This window comes from Rhincodon typus, chromosome 10, assembly GCF_021869965.1.
Source record: "Rhincodon typus isolate 14 chromosome 10, sRhiTyp1.1, whole genome shotgun sequence".
In the NCBI taxonomy this organism is placed as follows: Eukaryota; Metazoa; Chordata; class Chondrichthyes; order Orectolobiformes; family Rhincodontidae; genus Rhincodon; species Rhincodon typus.
Window position 1 is genome coordinate 52,015,157 of NC_063341.1, and position 21,971 is coordinate 52,037,127.

The 21,971-nt window shown below is 38.6% G+C and overlaps 1 protein-coding gene across 2 annotated transcripts; it reads right to left on the reverse strand.

Moving 5' to 3' along the window:
- Positions 1 to 1,047: 1,047 nt before the first annotated feature.
- On the reverse strand, positions 1,048 to 21,806 carry atp6v0b (ATPase H+ transporting V0 subunit b). 2 transcript variants are annotated; one of them, XM_020522012.2, is made up of 8 exons: positions 21,622 to 21,806; positions 14,242 to 14,290; positions 9,355 to 9,438; positions 8,751 to 8,828; positions 4,224 to 4,293; positions 3,250 to 3,301; positions 2,368 to 2,558; positions 1,048 to 1,659 (listed from the first exon to the last, which is right to left on the reverse strand). In XM_020522012.2, exons 1-8 carry the CDS (start codon positions 21,686 to 21,688, stop codon positions 1,633 to 1,635), a joined length of 618 nt encoding a protein of 205 aa, XP_020377601.1. In that variant the 5' UTR covers positions 21,689 to 21,806; the 3' UTR covers positions 1,048 to 1,632. The 2 variants fall into 2 exon arrangements, with proteins under 2 accessions (XP_020377601.1, XP_048457543.1); XM_048601586.1 differs by lacking the exon at positions 14,242 to 14,290 and having other exon boundaries at positions 21,622 to 21,753.
- Between the last annotated feature and the right edge of the window lie 165 nt (positions 21,807 to 21,971).

Below are 21,971 nucleotides of genomic sequence, written 5' to 3' on the forward strand. Positions count from 1 at the left end.
TGATAACACTACTGGGAAGTTTCACAAGACTTTTTCCTCTACATTAAAGGAAGCATACAAAGTTGTTGAAACTTAATCAACCAAGAGACTTAACACTTTCTTGCAGCTGAATTCAATAGTGTGGAAAAAAATTAAGCATAACATACAATTATAATGGGCACAATGTCAAAGTTTCATCCATTAAGATGGATAGACAACATCTATCATGCAATTTTCAGATTAAAATTCCATCCATCAGCAAAGAGTTATGTCTGTTACAAGAACATTTCATAAAGGAGTATTTCACGTTCAACAAGAACCAGCACTTGCTTTTATGTGATAACAAGGTGTAGAGCTAGATGAACACAGCAGGCCAAGCAGCATCAGAGGAGCAGGAAGGCTGACGTTTCGGGCCTAGACCCTTCTTCAGAAAAATGCTTTTACGTATTAGCCAGAATCATTTTGCATAAGTCAACGGGATCAAACTTGCTGCTTAAACTTGTTACAGTATGTGCAAAGTAGGAAAATGAACTGGTTAGCCCAAGTTAGATGGAGTTTACTTTTTCAGATGTTATACCTTCACTACTGCTTGAAAATACTCCAGTTACACCAAAATCAAAATACTGCAGAGGTTGGAATATGAAATAAATACAAAAGTTCTGGAGAAACTGAGGAGTCACATTGGACTTAAAGCATTAACTGTTTCTCTCTCCATAGATGCTGCCAGATCTTGAGTGTCTTCAGCACTTGCCTTTTTCACCCTCTACAGTTACAGCCTGTTTACATTTCCTGATTAAGCCAAAGTTGATGCAGTGAGAAGAGACCTAAACACTTGTATAATTATATATGCTTTTACTGTCCTGGTCACTGAAATTACACTTTGTCTCAGTAATCCAATACTCCAATTCACTTGGTGTAGTTGAAAGCATTGGAATAGTTCAACTCAAATGCAAATGTGAAGAGGCATGCAAATGAAAACAGAATTTAATAAAAATTAGTTTCTCTTAAAAACATAGTGGGAAAAGCAGCAGCAGGATGGGTGCAGAAAGTCAATGCTTGATGCAAACCCACATATAAACATGTACTTTATTTTTCTGGTCGCCATTGTGGTGTAACACTAAAGTTGCTCCATCACATTTACAAGAAACATAACATACAAAGGTGCAACTTAGGTACACAAATTGATGTGAAATGAGTTTTATATGAACTCATCCATTACAGATTTGATGACTGCAAGCCATAGGACTCTAATGCAAGTCTATCAGATGGTTCTTTATCATAGTCACAGTTCAACACGTTTTCAACTGCTGTCTTGCACAAGGCCATAAGGAATAAATCTCACCATTTATGTATGACAGAAAAAGAAGTCTTTAACATTCTGTCTCGCTACTCCACCCCATTCTGAATTTGAAATGGGCTATACATTTGCAAGTTAAACAGAATACAGACTAAACTATGGAATACTGCTGGACAGCACCTGGCCCATTTTGCAGAATTGATCAGGAATCACTTCAGACCGTGTCACAATCACTCTTCAGCAAATGGTGGGTTTAAAACCACAAATATGTTGGGAAAATATACACTTAAATAAATTATATACAGCAAATCTAGATCTCATTTCCAGAATTCAGATTCTCAACATCTTCATGATGGCTAATCTCCCATTTTCACTTTAGATGTCTGTTACAATAAAAAAGAAAAGTAATTAATTCTATTTTACAGCAATAACTTCTACTGGCTGCAGAAGTAATTTGTAGCTTTTCATAAATGAACAGAGATAGTATCATTAACTAAACAGATTATATATTCTTCCTTCTATACTGATACAGCAATGGTAATTAACATACAAGGGTATAATTCACTTCTAACTGTGTATTCAATATATTTCTAAACTAAAAGGAAATTAATATAGATTAGAAAGAATATTAAGATTGAAGCAATAAGTATCTGTGACATAACTTTGCACATTCTCTTCACACGAAAACAAAACAGTAACAATAATAGATAACGGTTTTAAAAGGAAAAGAAAATTGCAAAGTGCTTTACAGAGTTGTCAGCAAAACAATGGATGCCCTGTCTTTTACCTGCATTTGACCCATACCCCTCCAAAGCTTTCCTATCCACGAGCGTGTCTAAAATGTCTTCTAAAATGTTGCAACTGTACCCACTTCTATCACTTCCTCTGGCAGCTTATTCCACATACACATCACCCTGTGTAGAAAAAGTTGCCCCTCAGGTTATTTTAAATCTTTCCCTTCCCACCATAAAAATTATACCGTCTAGTTATGGACTCCCTCACCCTGGTTCAGGAACCAGATCATTTTTGATAATAGTAAGGACAATCCAAATTACCAATTACCTCTTCTGAAACTCAGCAAATCATCTTACCTGTAGGATGGCTACAATGACTCCAAACAATCCAATGGCACTGCCAAAAATTTCAACGATCAGGATTTTGACAAACAGGCTGGCATTCTGGGCATCAGCCAGAGCAGCACCACTACCCACAATGCCAACACAGATACCACAAAACAGATTAGAAAATCCAACAGTCAGGCCAGCACCAAACATGGAGAACCCTACAAGTGAAAACAAGAAACTGAGAAATCTACCCATTGAAAAATCAAATCAACTCAGTTTTACCCATCACTTATTGGGTGATAACAACAATGTAATAGAAACGGTTCAAAGGTTTCCTCTCAGCTTCATTGCTCACATATATAGTAGTGGAGAAAGAGGAACAGAACAGTCTCAAAGGAATGGTCAATTCTTGTTCTTATTCCTCCCTCCCCCAAGACTATAAATCAATTACAATCCCCCATATCATTCCGCAAAAAAGAATTCTGGTCAATACTATAGCCAATAAAAAAGGCTTATTTTCAGAAATGACAACATGCTAATTTAGTCAGGGTAGATATCATGAAAAGCCACCCAGAGACAGTTAAATGCATACTGATCTAATAGTACTAATTCTAAGATATAGTTAATTAAATGTTATGAACAGTTAATCAGTGGGTTGACTACACTTTCCTTTTGCTGGACAAAGTCTGTACATACCCTTGAGTTGAAAAACTCACATAAGAGTGGGCACAGACACATTCAGACAAAGCCTGTCAGCAACAAGAAGCGGTTGTGACACCAGTTATGCAGCCTTCTTGCCAAAACTGGAACAGTTAGAAATGGCTCCTGATAACTACAGACTTCCATTTCAAATCTAATACACATCAAGTGGCTAAAATTTAAAGTTGGTACAACAGAAACGAAACTGACCTGCTTGATAATTCCTGGCTCCAATTGTCTGAGGAGTGGTACCACTGAATGGCTGTGCAGAACAGAAAAAAACAAATTGTAGCAAAAATGGAATACTTGCAACCAGTTCCTCATCTTTCAAATTACTCACTTGAAAGAAAGTCATACATTACTGGCTAAAGGCAGTTTTCGTGGGATTTAGCTAATCTTATTTGTTTTGTTAACAGTCTTAAATACGCCTCAAATAAATGTTTACACAATAAACATATTCAGAAACTCAAGGGTAAAGAATTTTGGGGATACTTTTCTTAAAGGTGGCATTTGTTGCTACATGTAAACTGTGAGAAAAGGTTCCAGAATTAATAATAATAATTTTTTTTATACCTAAGAAAACCATTAAGGCATGGACAGAGCAACAGAATTCGCAAGTTAATTTGTATGATTCTCAATTTTAACTCCCTCAACAACGGACTATTCTTCACCCAAAATATAAGACAGGTGATCTGCCCCCAGGATTCTGTTAACTTCAATTAATCCAGATATGCATGAATGTGGCGAGGGGAGACTTAGCTTCCTTGGGAATTGTTTAAAAATACAGATGTTTCATATGTGCAGAAACAGGGGAGCAAATGTGACTCAGATCTGAGTAATATTGGGTTATCCTTGCCACAGGCAAAAACATATGACTTATATAAATCATTGAGAGTTTTCACCTGGAAGAAAAGTATATAGATGAGCAACATTGCCACTGTCTTGTAAAGCCTGTTTCTGTTCAATATTTGAGAAGACAGCAATGTAGTGACACTGCATAAAAGCATAATTTAATTGATACACTAATTGGCAAGTGTTATGCAAATTGGAATTACTCATTTGAATGAGACAATACAGCTTTAATCAAATGGACACAGTCGATCATATTTTTATAAAATGTGTCAGGTCAGCTTTTGACATCAAATGCATCTCAGGCTACACAATAAAATTAAAATTTCACGTACCTCTGCCATATTACTGATGACAATAGCCATGATAATCCCATAAATTGCAACAGCTTCACAGAAAATGATGCTGCAATACAAATGGTAAGAAGTCACTTTTGGTTACTTATAGAGCAACGACAAACTGCTATAATGTTTATCATCTCTCTTATTATGGTTACCCTAGTCGGTTTGTGGCTATAAACTTGCAAACCCTGATTTTTGCAGATATTTAATTCACCAAGAATCTGCTTCTAACATTCTCACTCCAAGTAGATTATAACATTAAGATGCAGATTTGTTCTCATTTTTTTCCCAAACTAAGTTTTACCATCTCAGCTCTCACTCTTCCTGTAATCTGAAACTTGGTTATTTGAGGGGTGCATCATGTAAAATGCACAATACAGAAACAGACCATTTGGCCCACTAGTCAATGCTGATATTTGTACGTCGTCACATTCTGGACTCAAGTGCAAACATCTACCATGTCAAACGCCTTCATAAACTTTTAAAAACCTATTCCTTAACTCCTCTTTCAGAAATAGGACCTCCAGCTGACCAATCTTTATTAAAGTTGTTCCTGCTTAATTCTGGTTTCCGTTTTTGCTGTTTTTTTTTCAGTCTCTGGATATCCTCTTATTGTGAGATGTAAATCAGTATAGTGCAGAATATTTCAAAGTTAGTCTAACCATAGTGTAACGTTAGCTCTCTGATCTCTTCCCCCGACGAAGCCTAGATGTTTGCTTATTTTGTGTGGCCTCAAATTGCACAATTACTTTTAGGGACACAAACAGAAATTGCTAGAGAAACTTAGCAGGCCTGATAGCATCTACAGGAAGAATGTTTCGAAACCAGCGACCCTTCAACATTCTGGACGATGCTGCCAGATCTGCTGAGTTTTTCCAGCAATTTCTGTTTTTGTTTCATGTTTTCAGAATCTGCAGTTTTGTTTTATTTAACTACCTTTAGTGATTTTATGTATCTTCATTATAAAGTCAATACTTTCCTACCTATTTACTTCCTTGTCTTCCATAAAAACTTGAGAAAATGAAATCAATGAGATAAATCATCGTTCTAACATCTGAGAAAATATGCAAATCTTTTCAGATTGTCACTAAAAACTGAAAATTTCTCAAAAATCATCTTTCAGGGAAAAAGAATCTGCCACAACTGTCTGGGTTACTTTCATATTATGTAGACTGCATATGATTAGTCCACTGCATGGAGTCCTTAAGGCCCTTAGAATGACTCATCAAATCATTAAGGCAACTAGGGAGGAAAAATACATAGAACTTCTTCAGTTCTGAGAAAGGGTCACTGGACCCTAAACGTTAACTGCTTTTCCTTCACAGATACTGCCAGCCCTGCTGGGCTTTTCCAGCAACTTTGTTTTTGTTCCTGATTTACAACATCCGCAGTTCTTTCAGTTTTTATTTAGGAACAATACATAGTCTTGCCAATATGCTCCGAATGCAACAAGGAGACAAGCAATATTGGGATTTAATAATGAGGTAGACTTAATCAGTTACCTAATTGTTCATAAACTTTTATCAAATAGCCATCATAAAATGAGCTTAATGAAGTGTTTGAAAGCAAAAAGCTAAATCAGTTGCTAGAGGTTTAGATATTTGGGGAGACGATAGCCAGGTAGTATTATCACCAGACTATTAATCCAAAGACCTAGATAACATTCTGGGGACCCGGGTTTGAATCCCGCCACGGCAGATGGTGGAATTTAAATTCAATAAAATATCTGGAATTAAGAGTCTAACGATGACTGTGAATCCATTGTCAGAAAAACACACCTGGGTTCACTAATGTCCTTTAGGGAAGGAAACTGCCATCCTCACCTGTTCTGGCCTACATGTGACTCCAGGCCCACAGCAATGTGGTTGACTCTGGGCAGTTAGGGATGGGCAATAAGTGCTGCCTAGCCAGCGATGCCCTCATCCCATGAATGAATAAAAAAAAGTCAAGGCTGACTTTAATGAGATGAGACAGACTGTCCACTGTAAATAGGGAAAAATCTGCCTTAATGGGTTAAACAACTGAAGAACAGTGGATATTTAAAGGAACATTTAACGCCATGCAAAACCAGCTAATACCTGGTTTGGGGGGGGGGGGGGGGGAGGGGAGGAGGAGAGCTCCACTTCACAGAAAATACAGCCATGCATAACCGAAAAGATAATGGACCACAGAAAGCTGAACAAAAAGGCTTTAAAAATTAAAAAGCACAGATCCTGCTGAATGGGAAAAATGCTAAGACAGCAAATGACCTCAGTCTGTCTATAAGAGCTCCTAAAAAAGGGATTATGAAAGAATAATTAGAAACTTTACAGTTACAAACGGAAAGGTGGTGATCAGGACCAATGCTGGCCCACTTAAGACTGTCATTGACAATATCCCCACCTTCAATGTGAAATTGGCAGAGATGTTGAATAATTACTTTGCCTCACATTTACAGTTGAAGAGAGCGACAACTTGCTGAAAGTCCAGAGGAAACTAGCAGTGGATCAGGCGTAGTGGATGTCCAAAGACACTTGGGAGTTCGGGTGCATAGATCTTTAAAAATGTCGCAAGTGCAGAAAATAATCAAGAAAATTAATGAAATGCTGGCCTTCATATTTAGGGGACTACAGTACAAGGATGCAGAAGTTACAGAAAACCCTGGTCAGACCCCACTTGGAGTACCGTGAGCAGATCAGACCTGGGCACCAAACCTTAGGAAGCAGATAGTGGTCTTGCAGAGAGTACAATGTAAGTTCACAAGAATGACACCTGGACTTCAGGGGTTAAGTCAAAGGACAGATTATACAAACTAGGCCTATTTTCTCTAGAATTTAGAAGGTTATAGGGTGAACCGATCAAATTCTTCAAGACATTAACTGGAAGATGAAGGATAGAATAAACAGAAATTAATTCCACTGATTGGGGATTCAAGAACTAGGGGGTATAGACTGAGAATTAGGGCCAGACTGTTCATAATAGATGTTAGGAAGCACTTCTACACACAAAAGGGTAGATGTTTGGAACACACTTCCACAAATGACAGTGAATGCAAGATGAGTTGTTAATTCAGAGGTAGGTAATGTTTGTTAAAGAGATATTAAGGAATATGGGCCAAAGGCAGGTATATAGTTAGGCCACAGGACAGCCATGATCTTATTGAATGGTGGAACAGTCTTGAGGGATTGAATGATCTATTTCTGTTCCTGTTCCTATAACAAGCCTCACCTACATACGTTTTTTTTGAAACTAAAACTGGTATATTTTGGGGCACACAATGATCCCTTTAGTATAATTTCATAACTTGATAATTCACTATATCATGCACTTCAGATGACATTATCAACCATGGAGCCGAGCAAGTCAACATCAGAACAGAATAGTACAATAGCCAACTAGCAGACTGGAAACAGACAGATGTGGCATTAAGGTAAATTTGTATACAGAACTTGACATTTAGTACTTCTCAAAAAAAAATCTCAAACTCTACCAAAACAATTCATGCTCTTGTTCCACGGTGAGACAAACTAAATTACCAACGTAAGATTGCAGAGTTTTCTATAGACAATTCCCAGGCTGATGAGGGAAGAGACATTTTACGTTTCAATAAGTTAACAAACTAAATATATCCTCTCTTTAAACTCCTTGTACTCATGTCCTAGGGAACTAGCCCTCTGTCATCTTCCCAAGCAGCATCCTGCACCTTGTTGTCTCGGATTCTCCAGCATCTGCAGTTCCTACTATCTCTGTCATCTTCCTGTTCTTTACCCATCTGACTCTCCTGAGGCTCCTCCTCTTTCGTGACAACAAGCTATTCATCATAATAATTGACCCTGTGACAGAGATCGGCACACCTGTCGCTGCCGCTGTGCCAGAAAACCTGGATTCAAGTGCCACCTGCTCCAGAGATATGTCATTATACATCCAAACAAGTTGATAAAAAATACCTACTTAACCCTACCTTGTTCTATTCTTCACTATGATAAAGGGTGATCTTCCAATTCTGAAAATTATAGCTGGAAAATTAACTTTTTTCTCTTTTCAGACACTGACAGACATGGTGATGATTTTCAACATTTTGTTTTAAGTTGGAAAACTGTAGAGTGCAACAAAAGCCAGCAATGAATTGACAACTCTGCAAAAGGCTAATGGCGGTTACTTGGAATGGACAAGCCTCAATAAAATTATCCTGTTCAACATCAGTAGCTGCCCGATGAGGAGAAAATCTAAACAATTCATAAAAAAGAAATTTAACGCCCTATTCTTTCCCTCAGTGTCCGAAGCATTACCCTGGCAAATAGATTCCCTTTAAATCAAAGATGTGGCAAACCGGAAAACCAAGTCCTGCCCATCAAAATGCATGCAAAAACAGGCAACCTGATATCCGCAAGTGCTAGAGGGCAGTGAAAACTTTCCAAAAATGCATGCAATCAGTTGACATAATACATTATTTTGAAAGTAAAATTGATTTTATATATAGAGAAAGCGGTTTCATCATGTTCACCAAATGCAACGTTGCAAGTTAAGATATTTTAAAATTACCTGACAAGATTTTTGGTTTTAATCCTAGGTGCCTTGACACCCCCACCAAGAATGCTGGATCCAGTAATATAAATTCCCCTGAGTAAATAAAAAAAGTGAAAGCAAATGATTATGTCTCTTTTTCAATGAAACCTGTTGTGTTCCTCAGCTAATAGGATACACAAATGTGTTCCCAAGACTTTGAGAAGTCAGGTGGTACATCACTTAAGGAATGCATGACCTCTGATCTATTTTAGCAGCCATACCACCTATCCAAATGATAAGAAATTCTAGGAAGGCAATGCTACTGAATGTTATGGAGAGGTGGCTAGACCTTCTTGTTAGAGATAGTCATTGCTCAACACTTAGGTGGTACAAATATTAAATGCCATTTATTAGTCCAAGCCTGGATGTTTTCCAGGTCTTGCTGCATACAGTCATGAATGCCTTCATTCTCTGAGGAATCACTATCTCCTATACAAAAATGATATCTTGACAATAATGTATTCCTCAGAACCTCTTGGTTTAAAAAAAACACGGTTCATGGTGCAATAGTTATTACATTGATTTGTCAGCAGAATGACATGCGGGAATCCTGGTCAAATCCATCACAGAAAGCTCTTACCATGCAGCCCCCACAACAGACAAAGAGATGGCTAATCCAATTCCAAGGTTTGCCCACATAAACGGAGAAGTTTCTGTTAAAAACCTAATTAGGAAGAAAAAAAATCAAATAAATCATTTATCTTTTGCACTCATTATGTGAAGTATCAAATATATGGTACAAGCTTTTAAAATGGGAGTTGAAAAGAAACTACCAATGTTAATCCAAGGATGCCTACATGAAAGACATCATGCCAAACAATGTCCCAACGAGACATTCATTTCAATATGTCCTTGTTTCCCCAGTGTCAACTCTTTCGCAGATTGAGCATATCAAGATCATGAAATAAATAGTTTATTTTACTGTAAGCAGTGAATCAGTACCACTGACTGAAAAAATATCCAGAGATCATTGCCGTGTAGATTTGTCTCACCGAAGTTAAACTGAATCTGCCAACAGGAATCCAACAGTGACATCAAGCAAACTAACCAGCCAATCAAAAGGTACTCTCTCACAGACAACAAACTAGAAACCAAAAGTCAAGACTTCATTCACCAAAATTTTGCACCTAAAATGGTTGGGTCAGCAGATATTAAAAGCGTTAAAACCCATTAACATTTTCTTAAATGGGGAATTTTTAAATTTAAAGTGACATTCAATGAATACAAAACTTGAGGGGTGAGTCAGGCGTTTGGGGGTTATTAAATTACAACATTGTTAAAAACAGAGTTAAACCTCACCTTAACAAGGTGCAATATTTTAAAGGAATTTAACAGAGACATCAAGTGCAATTTAAACTTATCATCACTTAATGAATTTCTAATAGGCTGCATTCCAGGAGGGACTTCAAAAGCACACTGTATGAAGCAGCACAGAATTACTGACTGCAACATTTAGATTCCTGTGCTTAACAGCACATATACAGATTCCAGAAGTTGTAGTTAAGTTCACTGCCTTTACTGTCACAAAATCCAGGAATTATACAGATTTACATATATAACGCATCAAGAGAGTGAGATGACATGCAAGGCAGCAGTAAGACCCTACATTTGCATAAACAAAAATATTTCCACAATCCAACGCAAACCATTTTTGCTAGAAGGATTAGCTGCAGAGTGTGGGCTAAATCAGTAGCTTTAAGTGCACTAATAAAAGTGATTTATTTAATAAAATGGTAATCTAGAATACTCAGAATCCTTTTATTCAACCACTCAATTTACAAGGTCATTGTTCAGCAAGTGTTTTAACTAAAAATAAGAGTGAAGTTTACATCAATACAAAACAAGATTAAAACAAGATTCTACTGCAAAAATCAGGCCACACGCTATTCCTGGAAGCTGTGATATACTGACAATTCAAGATTTGGACATCTTCAATAATCAACAGCAAATTATTTTCTTTAAAGAAGATAAAGTCTTACGCACCCATCAAGTGAACTGCATTTGACATATAAAACACTTAGAGTTCACCTCCTTAAGCAATCTTTAATTCAATAATTAATACAGTTTCTGACAGACGATTCCATGATGATTTGACACAATTTCTTAACAATTCTGGGATACTTCTGCCTCCTCAAACTTTTCACGTCTTGTTTAAATAAAAAGACACATTCATTGGTCTTTCGGGTGTTGTGGGCAAAGGAAGGGGAGATGGAGATAATTACTGAATCTCCTGCTTGTATTCAAATACAGGGTATACTCATTTATAATCATTCCATTTTCTCTCACTATCAAGGCAAAGACCCCATTCTCTCAAAACTCCAAAACACACAAGATAAAAAATGCTTTATTATTAGCTGGAGGAAGGTGCATAAAAGCATCCACTTGTGTTTAATTCTTAATTCTCCATGGTAAGGAAAAAGTTTAAATTTTTTACAATGCTACGATCAAAATTGATTAACCTGACATTACAAAGGTCAATGAAACAGACTAAAATATATACAAAAACAAAATAGAAATGGCTGAAACATTTGAGCAGTTCTGGCAGCATCTGTAGAAAGAAAGCAGAGTTACCATTCAGGTCCAGTAACCCTTCTTCGGAATACCTAACCGATTTCTCCTCACAAATGCTGCCAGACTGCTGAGTTTTACCAACAAATTCAGTTGTTTTTGATTTCCAGCATCCACAGTTCTTTTGGTTTTTTGTTAAAATATTTACAAATGATATCAACAGCTGATGGCTACACCACCTCAACCCAACTCTATGAAATGGCCTAAGTCAGCCAGTTTTCTATTTCACTCTACGTTTTAAAATCCTCTTGATCAAGTCTTCAGAAACCTTGTGCAATTTTCATGTAATTTGACGGCTGCTCCTTCAATTTATGTTTTTCTTCATTCTATACAAAAACTTTTAGCAAGTTTATTAGAAAGGTGTTGCATAAATATTTGCCATACAGCAACATCTCACCAACCTAACCCACCCTTCATTCCACAAAACAATTGAACTTTGCACTAAGGTCATGATCTTGAAGTATTAACTGTTTCATTCCCCAAATGCTACTTGACCTGCTGAGATTTTCTGATAAATTCTGCTTTTATTTCAAACTTCCGTTTTTATTTCAAACTTCCAGCATCTATAGTATTCTGCTTTTTGATTTTTTTGAACTTTGATTTATCAGGGCATGGATCTAACTCAGAACCACAAGGACATATTTGTTCTCATCTTTGCCTGGTTCACACGAGCAATCATTTCTGCAATTCATTTTCTCCCAAATTCATATGTTCTCGTTTCCAACTTTATATCTGGTCCCACCTACAAGACTTGCTGAACCAACAGCCATGGTTCAACTGATACAACCGCAACTTCCACTTTTTTTAACCTCATCCAAAACGTTTAGAAAACATGTAGGCAGAGAATCTAAATATTAACAAACAATTCACAAAACACGTTAGGACTGTAAAGAAGCAGCAACCAGAAGAGGCCAGCATATTAAAAAAAACTTGTAAACCACACCTATCTCTGGAATTTTAGTAACAGACAAATCCTTCAAATGCAATATCAGGCAAAGCTTACTTGATGGGCTCATAAAAATTCAATCCTTTGACACCTATCCAAATATTTCTACATATAATGGGAGTTTGCAGAGGCTTCCAATTTATTGTCAGGCATCCATTTCTACGTGTGATTTAGTAATTGGGTTTTATTGTCTAAAAACAAGACCAAAAACTGCTTTGAAATTTAATATTTTTCATGTCAGCAAATCTTGGTTCCAAAATTCCAAACCAAAGACTAGCTTGCATTAGAATCTTGCAAAATGAACATACAAAAATATTCTATGATTAAAGTTTGAGAAGATTTGTAACTCAGTTTGGGGATGAGGTTGTAGACATGCTCGCCAAGCCGGTGGGTTTGGTTGCAAGCGTTTCGTCATCCTGCTAGTTAACATCATCAGTGCACCTCCGGTGAAGCGGTGTTCTGTCCCGCTTGTTATTTATATGCCTCAGTTTGCTGGGATGGCTGACATTAGATCCGGTTCTGTTTTTCAGTGCTTTGTATATTCGGTCCAGTTCAACGTGTTTGCTGACGGAGTTCCAGTTGGAATACCAGGCCTCCAGGAATTCCCTGGCGTGTCTGTTTGGCTTGTGTGATTATGGATGTGTTGCCCCAGTCAAATTAGTATCCCTCGTTGTCTGTGTGTTGTGAGATAAGTGATAATTAGTCATGTCTCTTGGTGGCTAGTTGGTGTTCACGTACCCATATTGTCAGACAGAGACACGTCAGGGAATTCCAGGAGGCCTGGTATTCTAACTGGAACTCCAAACATATTGAATTAGACCATGTGAACAAACCACCGAGAAACAGAACCGGGAGTAATACCAACCACCCAGCAAACCAAGGGACATAAATAACGAGTGGGACTGAACATGGATGATTCACCAGAGGTGCACTGACGATGTTACCTAGCAGGGTAACGAAACATTTGCAACCAAACCCACCAGCTCGGCAAGCATATCTACAACCTCAATATTCTACGATGCTTCAGGAGTACAATCAGACAATAACTGTTACCACAGTGAAAGAAGAATTTTCAAAAAGTTGAAAAAAGCTTTTTCCAAGGGGCAAGGTTTTAGAAAGGTCTAAAAGGAAGAAATAGAGGAACATAAAATTTTATGGAGGAAATTTTAGAGCCTAAGAAGTTTCATTAGCACTTTACTACATTACTAAGTGAGGTACTAATCAGTGTAAGATTTGAATATGCTAATTCCTGGTGTACGAAAGCAGAATAATGTGATAAACCAGACAGCATAATTTTGGCTTCAAGTCCCTAGCAAACTGTCCTAGTCAGAAAATACATGTAATAACTGCAGTTGCTTTTTGTCTCATTTACAATACTTCACAAAAAAATTCTGATGACCTTTTCATAAAGCGCTGGTTCAGCTACAGGGGTGCCACACTTTGGGAAGAATGTGAAAATTTTAGACGGTGAGAAAATGTTTAAGAGAATCGTTCCAGAGATGAGGAACTTCAGTTACATGGGTAGATTGGAAAAAAGCTGGGGTTATTCTACAAAAGGTAGAAAGGAGACTTGATAAAAATGTGCAAAATCATGAACTGTCTAGATAAGAGAGAAATTGTTTCCATTGGTGGAAGGGCCAAGAACCAGAGGAAATGGCAGTTGGTAAAAGAACAAAGAATAACTTCTTTTTTGTAGGGAGTGGTTATGGTCTGAAAAACACTGCCAGAATACAGAACAGGCACAAATGAATGAACATCCTTATAAATTTGCTTCTGGTAATATTCAATTTAGAGAGTGAAAAAATTACTAGCAACTGATTGATTACCATGAATTTTCTGAAAGTTATCTTCGATTAGTATAAGCATTTCCAAGCTGATTGGATTGATGCAATAAGGGTAAAGTAAATTGCTAGAAATAAATCAGAACTTCACTTTTCCTTTAAAATGACTTACCATCCTATATCAAAGCGAAATCCTAAGTCAAATATTGTGTAACAAATGCCTGCAATAGAAAGAAACAAAGTTGCACTTGAGAACAATTGAAAGTTTTCCAAAATGTGTATACCTCAACTTTTGGTATCAAAAACAGATTTTCAGCTTTTTAAGAAATAAAATTTCATGTCTAACACTCCAGAAATGTCAGATCCATTTGGGGTAATTGTAATTCAATACACAAGAGGCTTTTCAATTTCAATGTGGCACAACTTTCCAGTGTTATCTTGCAGAAGGGAATGAGAGAAGACATTTGTTTCCTCATCACTCTTTTCGCCCCATAAAGACAGCTACAGCAGAATTCTCATCATATCTTCAATTAAATCAAACTGAAGTCTGGTGATTTTGAGGAGAAACTCAACAAAGGTTATCACTCCACTGAAATGGAGACAGTTAAATTGTATATTGACAAGAATAAAGCTCACATTAGATTGAGATACCTCTCCCCACTTGAATGTGCATTCTCATATCGGTCATATCTGAAGGCATTTTGAAATTAAGGTCAATTTAAAATTAGGGTTTTGCACATCAGGAAGCAGATACAGGATTACTCAACTCAACCACTCCATCACATGGCAGACACTACCCATATATTTTAAAACTGAAAAAAAAAGTTCCTTAAGTCATTAGCTTGAAACTTGATCTTGACCCAGGTGCAGGTCACAAAGTGCAAAGTCATTTGCTGATTTCAAAATTCTTGGCCTATTTGTTTGGATCTGATCCAAACAGGCAACAGTTAACCCAGATAAAAGATGATGTTCAGAACTACCTAAGGTTGTTCTTCTAAGCAGGTGTTTATTTAGAATGGCAAAGGACTGATTAGTCATTGTACTGGATCAGATTTATTTGGGATCTACTAAACATTTCACACTTAGTAATTATTTTAAATTGGCTAATGTCCATATCAGACCAGATCTGCATGCAGAAATAACACTGGGCTTCAAACATAAAGACTGTTAATTAGACACTTGCTCTTCTTTCTTGTTGTAATTGAGATCAATTTTGCCCTACATTGTACTTAAGTACAGAGACTTTCATATTGTCGAATACATTGCCTCTGTTTAATATCTCATTCAAAAACAGTCCCTGCTGTTGCATGGTTCAAAGAAACACAAGTTAACACACTCAGTTTTCCTGGTATTCATCCTTCAACCAAATTCACTGAAACAAATCAGCTAGTTATTTATCTGAATACTGCACTGCATAATATGGATGCAGCACTGCTCTATGTTACAACAGTGATACAGAAAAACTTTACCGACTTTGGGATGTTCTGAGACTACAAATGCTGCTACATAAATCCAAGTTTAACATTATACAGTAACCAGCCAAGTAAACAAAAAAATTGAGTGGATGAGCACTTTGTGGGCTCAGCTCTGAAGAGGAACTGAGAGGAGGAACTGAGTGCTTTTTCCCCAAACATTCTTCCTTTCTGTAAGTTACAGTTGAGCTGCTGCCACTCTTGCCAGAGCCTCAAAGTTGCGGGCTCAAGTCCCACGCCAGAAATTTGAACACAAAAGTTTAGGCTGATACTCCAGTGAAATACAGAGGTGGCGCTCAACTGTTACATACTCTGATGCTAAATGAAGATCTTGTGTGCTGTTGAGTGCACAAAGGATCCAGTAGCACTAGCACGAAATGCAGGGTGCTTAGCCCTGGTGCCTGGTCCATAATAAATGCTGATAATAAATGCATAATAAAAACAGATCATCTGGTCAATAAACCATGAATAATCACGGAATCTTGCTGCACCCAAATCAGGCAGCGTGTCTACAATAAAGCAACAGTGAATGCAGATCAAAAGTATTAATTGTCTGCAATGAGCTTTGGAATGCAAGGTCATAAAAGATGTTATAAATATGATTTTTGTTTTCCTCTCTTCTGGGAGGACAATCTATCACTGAATGAACAAGATTAACGAATCAAATATGCGTAGTTTGCTAATATTCAACTCTAGCACTTGTGTACTGCTCAATTCCTCAAATAACAAATTTCATTGCCTAGCTTAAAGTATCTGAACTATTTAAAGTGAAGATTATGCCATAATTTTCTGTGAAGAGATGTTTAGTCCGGAGTTAAAGACCCTACAGAAAAAGGTCCATTTTTACTGCAGGCATCCTTAAGAATGCTGCAAAATTTAAAACCAGTGAACGTGAAAGAGGGAAACTACACAAAGATGTTGCGAGAGTAGACGAGATTGGTGTCTCACCAGCAAAATACCTTTACTATTTTTTTTATTTGTCTGTGATCTTGATTGAGAGCAATTATTAATGGGTTTACAAGGATCAACAGTCATGTCTTACAGAAAGGAGGCCAGTCAACATTTAAACTCAGCAATTTTTCCAAAGAATTCCCCAAAATTAGCCAACATCCTGGCTTTCTCCCTGGAACTCTGCACAAAAGTTCTCTTCAAAAATATCGAATTTCCTTTTAAAAATCTTTTAGGCTTTTCATTCCATTGTAACAAACCTGCATGAAAAGAAATTGACTTCTGCCCTAGCTATTTTGCCAGTTATACTAAATGTACTATCATGGACCAGACCAAACCTCCTCAAAACATCTCAAGATATCCTAGACTCTAACCTTTATCTTATAAAGGCAAGTGTATGGTGCCGTGTTCCAGATGTAATTCAACTGGTTACACTACTACGCTTTAAGCAAAACACTTCTTAGGAAAACACTATTTTTACATGACAGTTAAAATACAAAAAAACAACTGGCATAACTAACTTTACTACTCATCAACTGCTCCAATGTAGTAGCATCCCAAGACGACACCGGTGGCAAAGGCAAATTCAGCTGAACACATTTCCCTCACATACTATCTCCCCAGTCCAAGAGAAAGACAAGCCCAAAGATTAAATCTAGCAGAGAGAGAACAAGCTTCTTACAGCAACAGAGCTGTATTCAGCAACTTCAACTCCAAAAACCCCAACTTCAACAACTGAAAGCAAAACTAAAACTCTGGGTCTGAGAGAACCTTAATCCACACACTCATGCTTTCTTTGTCTAATTTTTTAAAAACCCAAGCTATTTTCTCTGCTTTTCCTGAAGCAGACACTTCGACACCAGGTTTATTACATGCCACTTTAAGAGGAACAGGACAGGCAAATCCTTCTTAAAGGCACATATCGTCACACTACGGCCTCTTGGTACTGACTCACTTGCCAGAGCAAATAAATTCTCCCAACCTGTTTTATCAAAACCTCTATTTTGCTTCCCCCCTTGATCTTCCCTATTTGAGTCATAGGGATGTAGAGAATGGAAACAGATGCCTTTTAAATGTTGTAATTGTACCAAACCTCCACCACCACCTCCTCTGGCAGCTCATTCCATACACGCACCACCCTCTGGTGTGAAAAGTTGCTCTTTAGGTCCTTGTTAAACCTTTCCCCTCTCACCTTAAACCTACGCCCTCTAGTTCAGGATACACAAACATCAGCTACCAGCAAAACACCATGACAAAATTTCCATCTTAGTGTAATCAGATAATGAAGGCCATCAATTTAACAGAGACAACTTAACCATCCGAGCTCAAGCCAACCACAGATAGGCATGGGAATTCCTACAGGCCTGGTTTTCACCCTGTAATGCAATCAACAAACACGTGGAATTGGACCCCATATACAAACCCGTGCAAAACAGAGCCGGAAATGACATAACCCAACTTAACAGACCAGATCGTATAAATACCAAGAGGAGTAGAACAACATTGCTTCATCGGAGGTCACACGGATAATGTTACCCAGCATGGTGGTTAAACGTCTATACAATAACCAGCCACCTAGGCAAGCAGGCCAACCACCTCAGTTTTGGACTCCCCCACCCCACACACTCCAGGAAAAAGACCTTGACCATTCACCCTATCCATGCCCCTCATCATTTTATATGCTTCTATAAAGGTCACCCCTCAGCCTCTGACGCTCTAGGGAAAATAGCACGAGGCTATTCAGCCTGTCTCAATAGCTTAAACCCTCCAACCCTGGCAACATCCTTGTAAATCTTTTCTGAACCCTTAAGTTTCACAACATATTTCTCACAGCAGGGAAACCAGAATTGAACGCAGTATTCAAAAGTGGCTTAACTAATTTCCTGTACAGCTACATGACCTCACAACACCTATACTCAATGCACTGACCAATCAAGGCAAGTGTACCAAATGCCTTCTTCACTATCCTGTCTACCTGTGACTCCATTTTCAAGGACCTATGAACCTGCACTCCAAGGTCTCTTTGCTCAGCAACACTCCTCAGGACTTTACCATTAACTGTGTAAGTCTTGCCTTACACAAATACAGCACTTCACATTTATCTAAATTAAGGATAACCCCACTTTCTTTGAAGTTCCTCACCATTATAATTCTCCTGTGTACTCCCTCCCAGCCTTTGGCATCCTACCTAAACTTTGGTGCTTTGAATTGTATGCCAATACTCGAGAAACATTTGCTCAATTGTGACATCGCCCTCCATTCTTCACCTCCATAAGCCACCCTCAGATCTCCACTTTTACACCCTTTATGCAGTCAAAGAACAGAGTGTCAAAACACAGGCAAGCAAAAAAATTCACAAACCAAATTTTCTTTCGATTTTGATCGTTTTTGTTCAACTTTAAGGACTGCAAGCCTGTATTTCACAACAAGAGTTTCAACAATGTAATCAGTTCCCACTACACTTGCCTGACACCACAAAATACTGTTACCACAATGGTGGAATTTCCCACGTTATGCAAAGCTGAAACTGTGCAGACTGCCTTAACTCTTTTAGATCCAGAACTTTCTCCCTATTTCCAATGAATTTGTAGTTTACTTCTTGTATTTTCAAAGATATCGATGCATATTGGGTTTCAAGCTCAATTTGCAAGTTCTGAATTCCAAACAATAACAGTCATGACAAAAGTTGCAACTGTAAACTATAAAGTGAATCAGTTAAAGTGGCATGCAAATGGAGAAGGTTGAGCTAGCTATACAAATGTAAATGTTGGACATCTGGCACTCATTACCTCCACCATCTGCAAAAACTGCCTCTTTGTAGGTTACGTGGAACAATCCCTCTTCCGTACCTACACTGGCCCTAAACCCCACCTCTTCCTCCGTTACATTGATGACTGTATCAGCGCCACTGCGTGCTCCCACGAGGAGCTCGAACAGTTCATCCACTTCAACACCTTCCACCCCAACCTTAAGTTCACCTGGACCATCTCTAATACCTCTCTCTCCCTCCTGGACCTCTGTCTCCATCTCAGGCAACCACCTAGAAACCGATATCCATTTCAAGCCCACCGACTCCCACGGCGACCGAGAATACACCTCCTCCCACCCACCTTCCTGCAAAAATGCCATCCCATATTCCCAATTCCTTCGCCTCCGCCGCATCTGCTCCCAGGATGAGGCATTCCACTCCCATACATCTCAGATGTCCTCGTTTTTCAAGGACCACAACTTCCCCCACCTCAGTGGTCGAGAACGCCCTCGACCGTGTCTCCCGCAACTCATCCCTCACACCCCCTCCCCGCAATAACCACCAAAACAGAATCCCCCTCGTCCTCACATACCACCCCACCAACCTCCGGATCCAACGCATCATCCTCCGACACTTCCGCCATTTGCAAACTCTCCCACTCCAAATTGTTTACCCCTTATTACAATATACTCAGGCCTAGATATCAGATATTAGATATCTCAACATAACATAAGCTTTGGAAATTTTTTATTGCATACACTTATTTCTGTATATGATGTATTGAGCTAATTGCATTAGCCATGATTCACATCTTTTATACTTGAAAGAGACTTTTTTTAACAATACAGCTCATGACCACAGCATACTAGAGAGCTTCCACCAATTTCACTTTAATAAATAGGAAATGTGATTGCCTGCTTTCTCACAGTCATTCGAAAAACAACAATGCAGCCTATTTGTGCATTTCTTAACACTTAGATAGCCTACTCTTTGAAAATAAGCCATTGGATCTTTTACATCAATCTTAGAAAGGGAGAGGACCTCATTTTAATGGGACGTGTAAAATGTAAAATTCAAAAGTGCAGCATTCCCTCAGTACAGCATTGGAGTGGCAACTCCATGTCTGAATTGGGACCTGAACCCACAGTCTGACTCAGGATAAGTGTGCAATTGATGAACCAAGCGGACCCTCAAATGCACACGAGACCAAAGGCGAACAGAAATTTAAATGTTTAGACCAGCAAACACACAACTAATGAAAGAAAAAGTTACACTCAACCTTGAATTCCAAACATAACATTTCAATTGCTGGTCAAATCACTGATTCCAGAAGTCTATACTAATATCTAAAAGTCAGCAAACATAACAATTTAGAAATTGGACACTACTGCTGACAGGTTCACTTCAGAAAAGTTTTAGAAACAAATGCTTAACTGTCACATTCCTTACTCTTCTATTGTTGGCGATCAGAAGACTAGCATAGGAAGCTGTAGCAATATTCATCACTGACAGAATTAGGACCTTATCCCACCTAAAGTTCAGCAAAGAGCAGCATAAATATTCATAATCACAAATATCTGCACATTTTATATTTTTAGAGAACATAAGAAAAAAATTATACATAGAGGCACAGTGGTAATGTTCCTACCTCTGGGCCAGGACTCATTTGTCCCATTTGCTCCAGAAGTATGTAATAACATCTGAGTAGATTCATTAGAAAATATTTTTAAAAATAAGTCTACATTCATCAGAATTTGTAATTTTTTGAGACATCATTTCATGTTCTCTCACTACTTGAACAACAGAAAAACGGTTTAGCTCAGCCTCACACATTTGCACAATTAATGCACTTTATAAGGCTGGAAATCATGTCTGGAAAAAATTTTAAGTAAGTATTTACTTATCCAACACAACAACTCTTCACATTACTTTTTGAATCTGTAATGACACTCTCTTCGTTAACAAATTCATGTGGATAGTAAAATGCCCCTGAAAGAGGCTCAGTGGACCCGAAACGTAGTTTTATTTCTCTTTCCATATATGCTGCCAGACCTGCTGAAATTCTCCAGAACCTTGTTTCTGATTTCCAGCACCCATTTAAAACCCAATTTAATTCCTAGCGATGATTCTCAACATGTTGTGGGGTTCATTCATTAAAAACACAACCCTGACAAAGTGACCCAGCGGGGGGACACCTCCACGGGCTCCATTTCAAAAGCTCAAACATTGTATACACCCGTCTGAAAGCGAAAAGCCTCCGTCAGCAGGAGGTGCAGCGCCCCCGGGGAAGGATCTTCGGTCCCCGGCTGCACTAGGCCTGACACCGGGCTGGGCCCGGTACAGGAAGGAGCGACACTCCGCCCCCACACTCCCGCTGTCTTACCTACTATGAGGATGGTGGACCAAAAGGCCACAGTGATACCACCGTAGAGCAGCGCGTAGCCGTTCATCGTTCCGGACGGAAGGAGCAGGCGGCTCACGGCCAGAGACCAGGGTGACTGCGTCCAACGATCGGGCACCAGTCACGTGAGGCGTCGTGGGCGTCACGTGAGCATCGTCGATGTCTGCCCACGCGGCATCCTGGGACATGTAGTCAGCATACGCCCCCTCCCGGGGCGGCAGGGAAATGAACTACAATTACCGGCATGCTCCGCGGCACGGTCGATCCTGTTGGGTCCATATTCAGAGCAGAATGGGAGTACTGAAACAAACAGAAATTACTGGAGAGACTCA

Excerpts from the sequence above, each read along its gene's own strand:
- atp6v0b (XM_020522012.2), bottom strand. The coding sequence starts at position 21,688 with ATGAACGGCTACGCGCTGCTCTACGGTGGTATCACTGTGGCCTTTTGG. Across the intron at positions 9,439-14,241 it reads TTTCGCTTTGATATAGGATG|GTTTTTAACAGAAACTTCTC; the intron begins GTAAGTCATTTT and ends CTTCCTAATTAG. Across the intron at positions 4,294-8,750 it reads AAAACCAAAAATCTTGTCAG|CATCATTTTCTGTGAAGCTG; the intron begins GTAATTTTAAAA and ends TTTGTATTGCAG.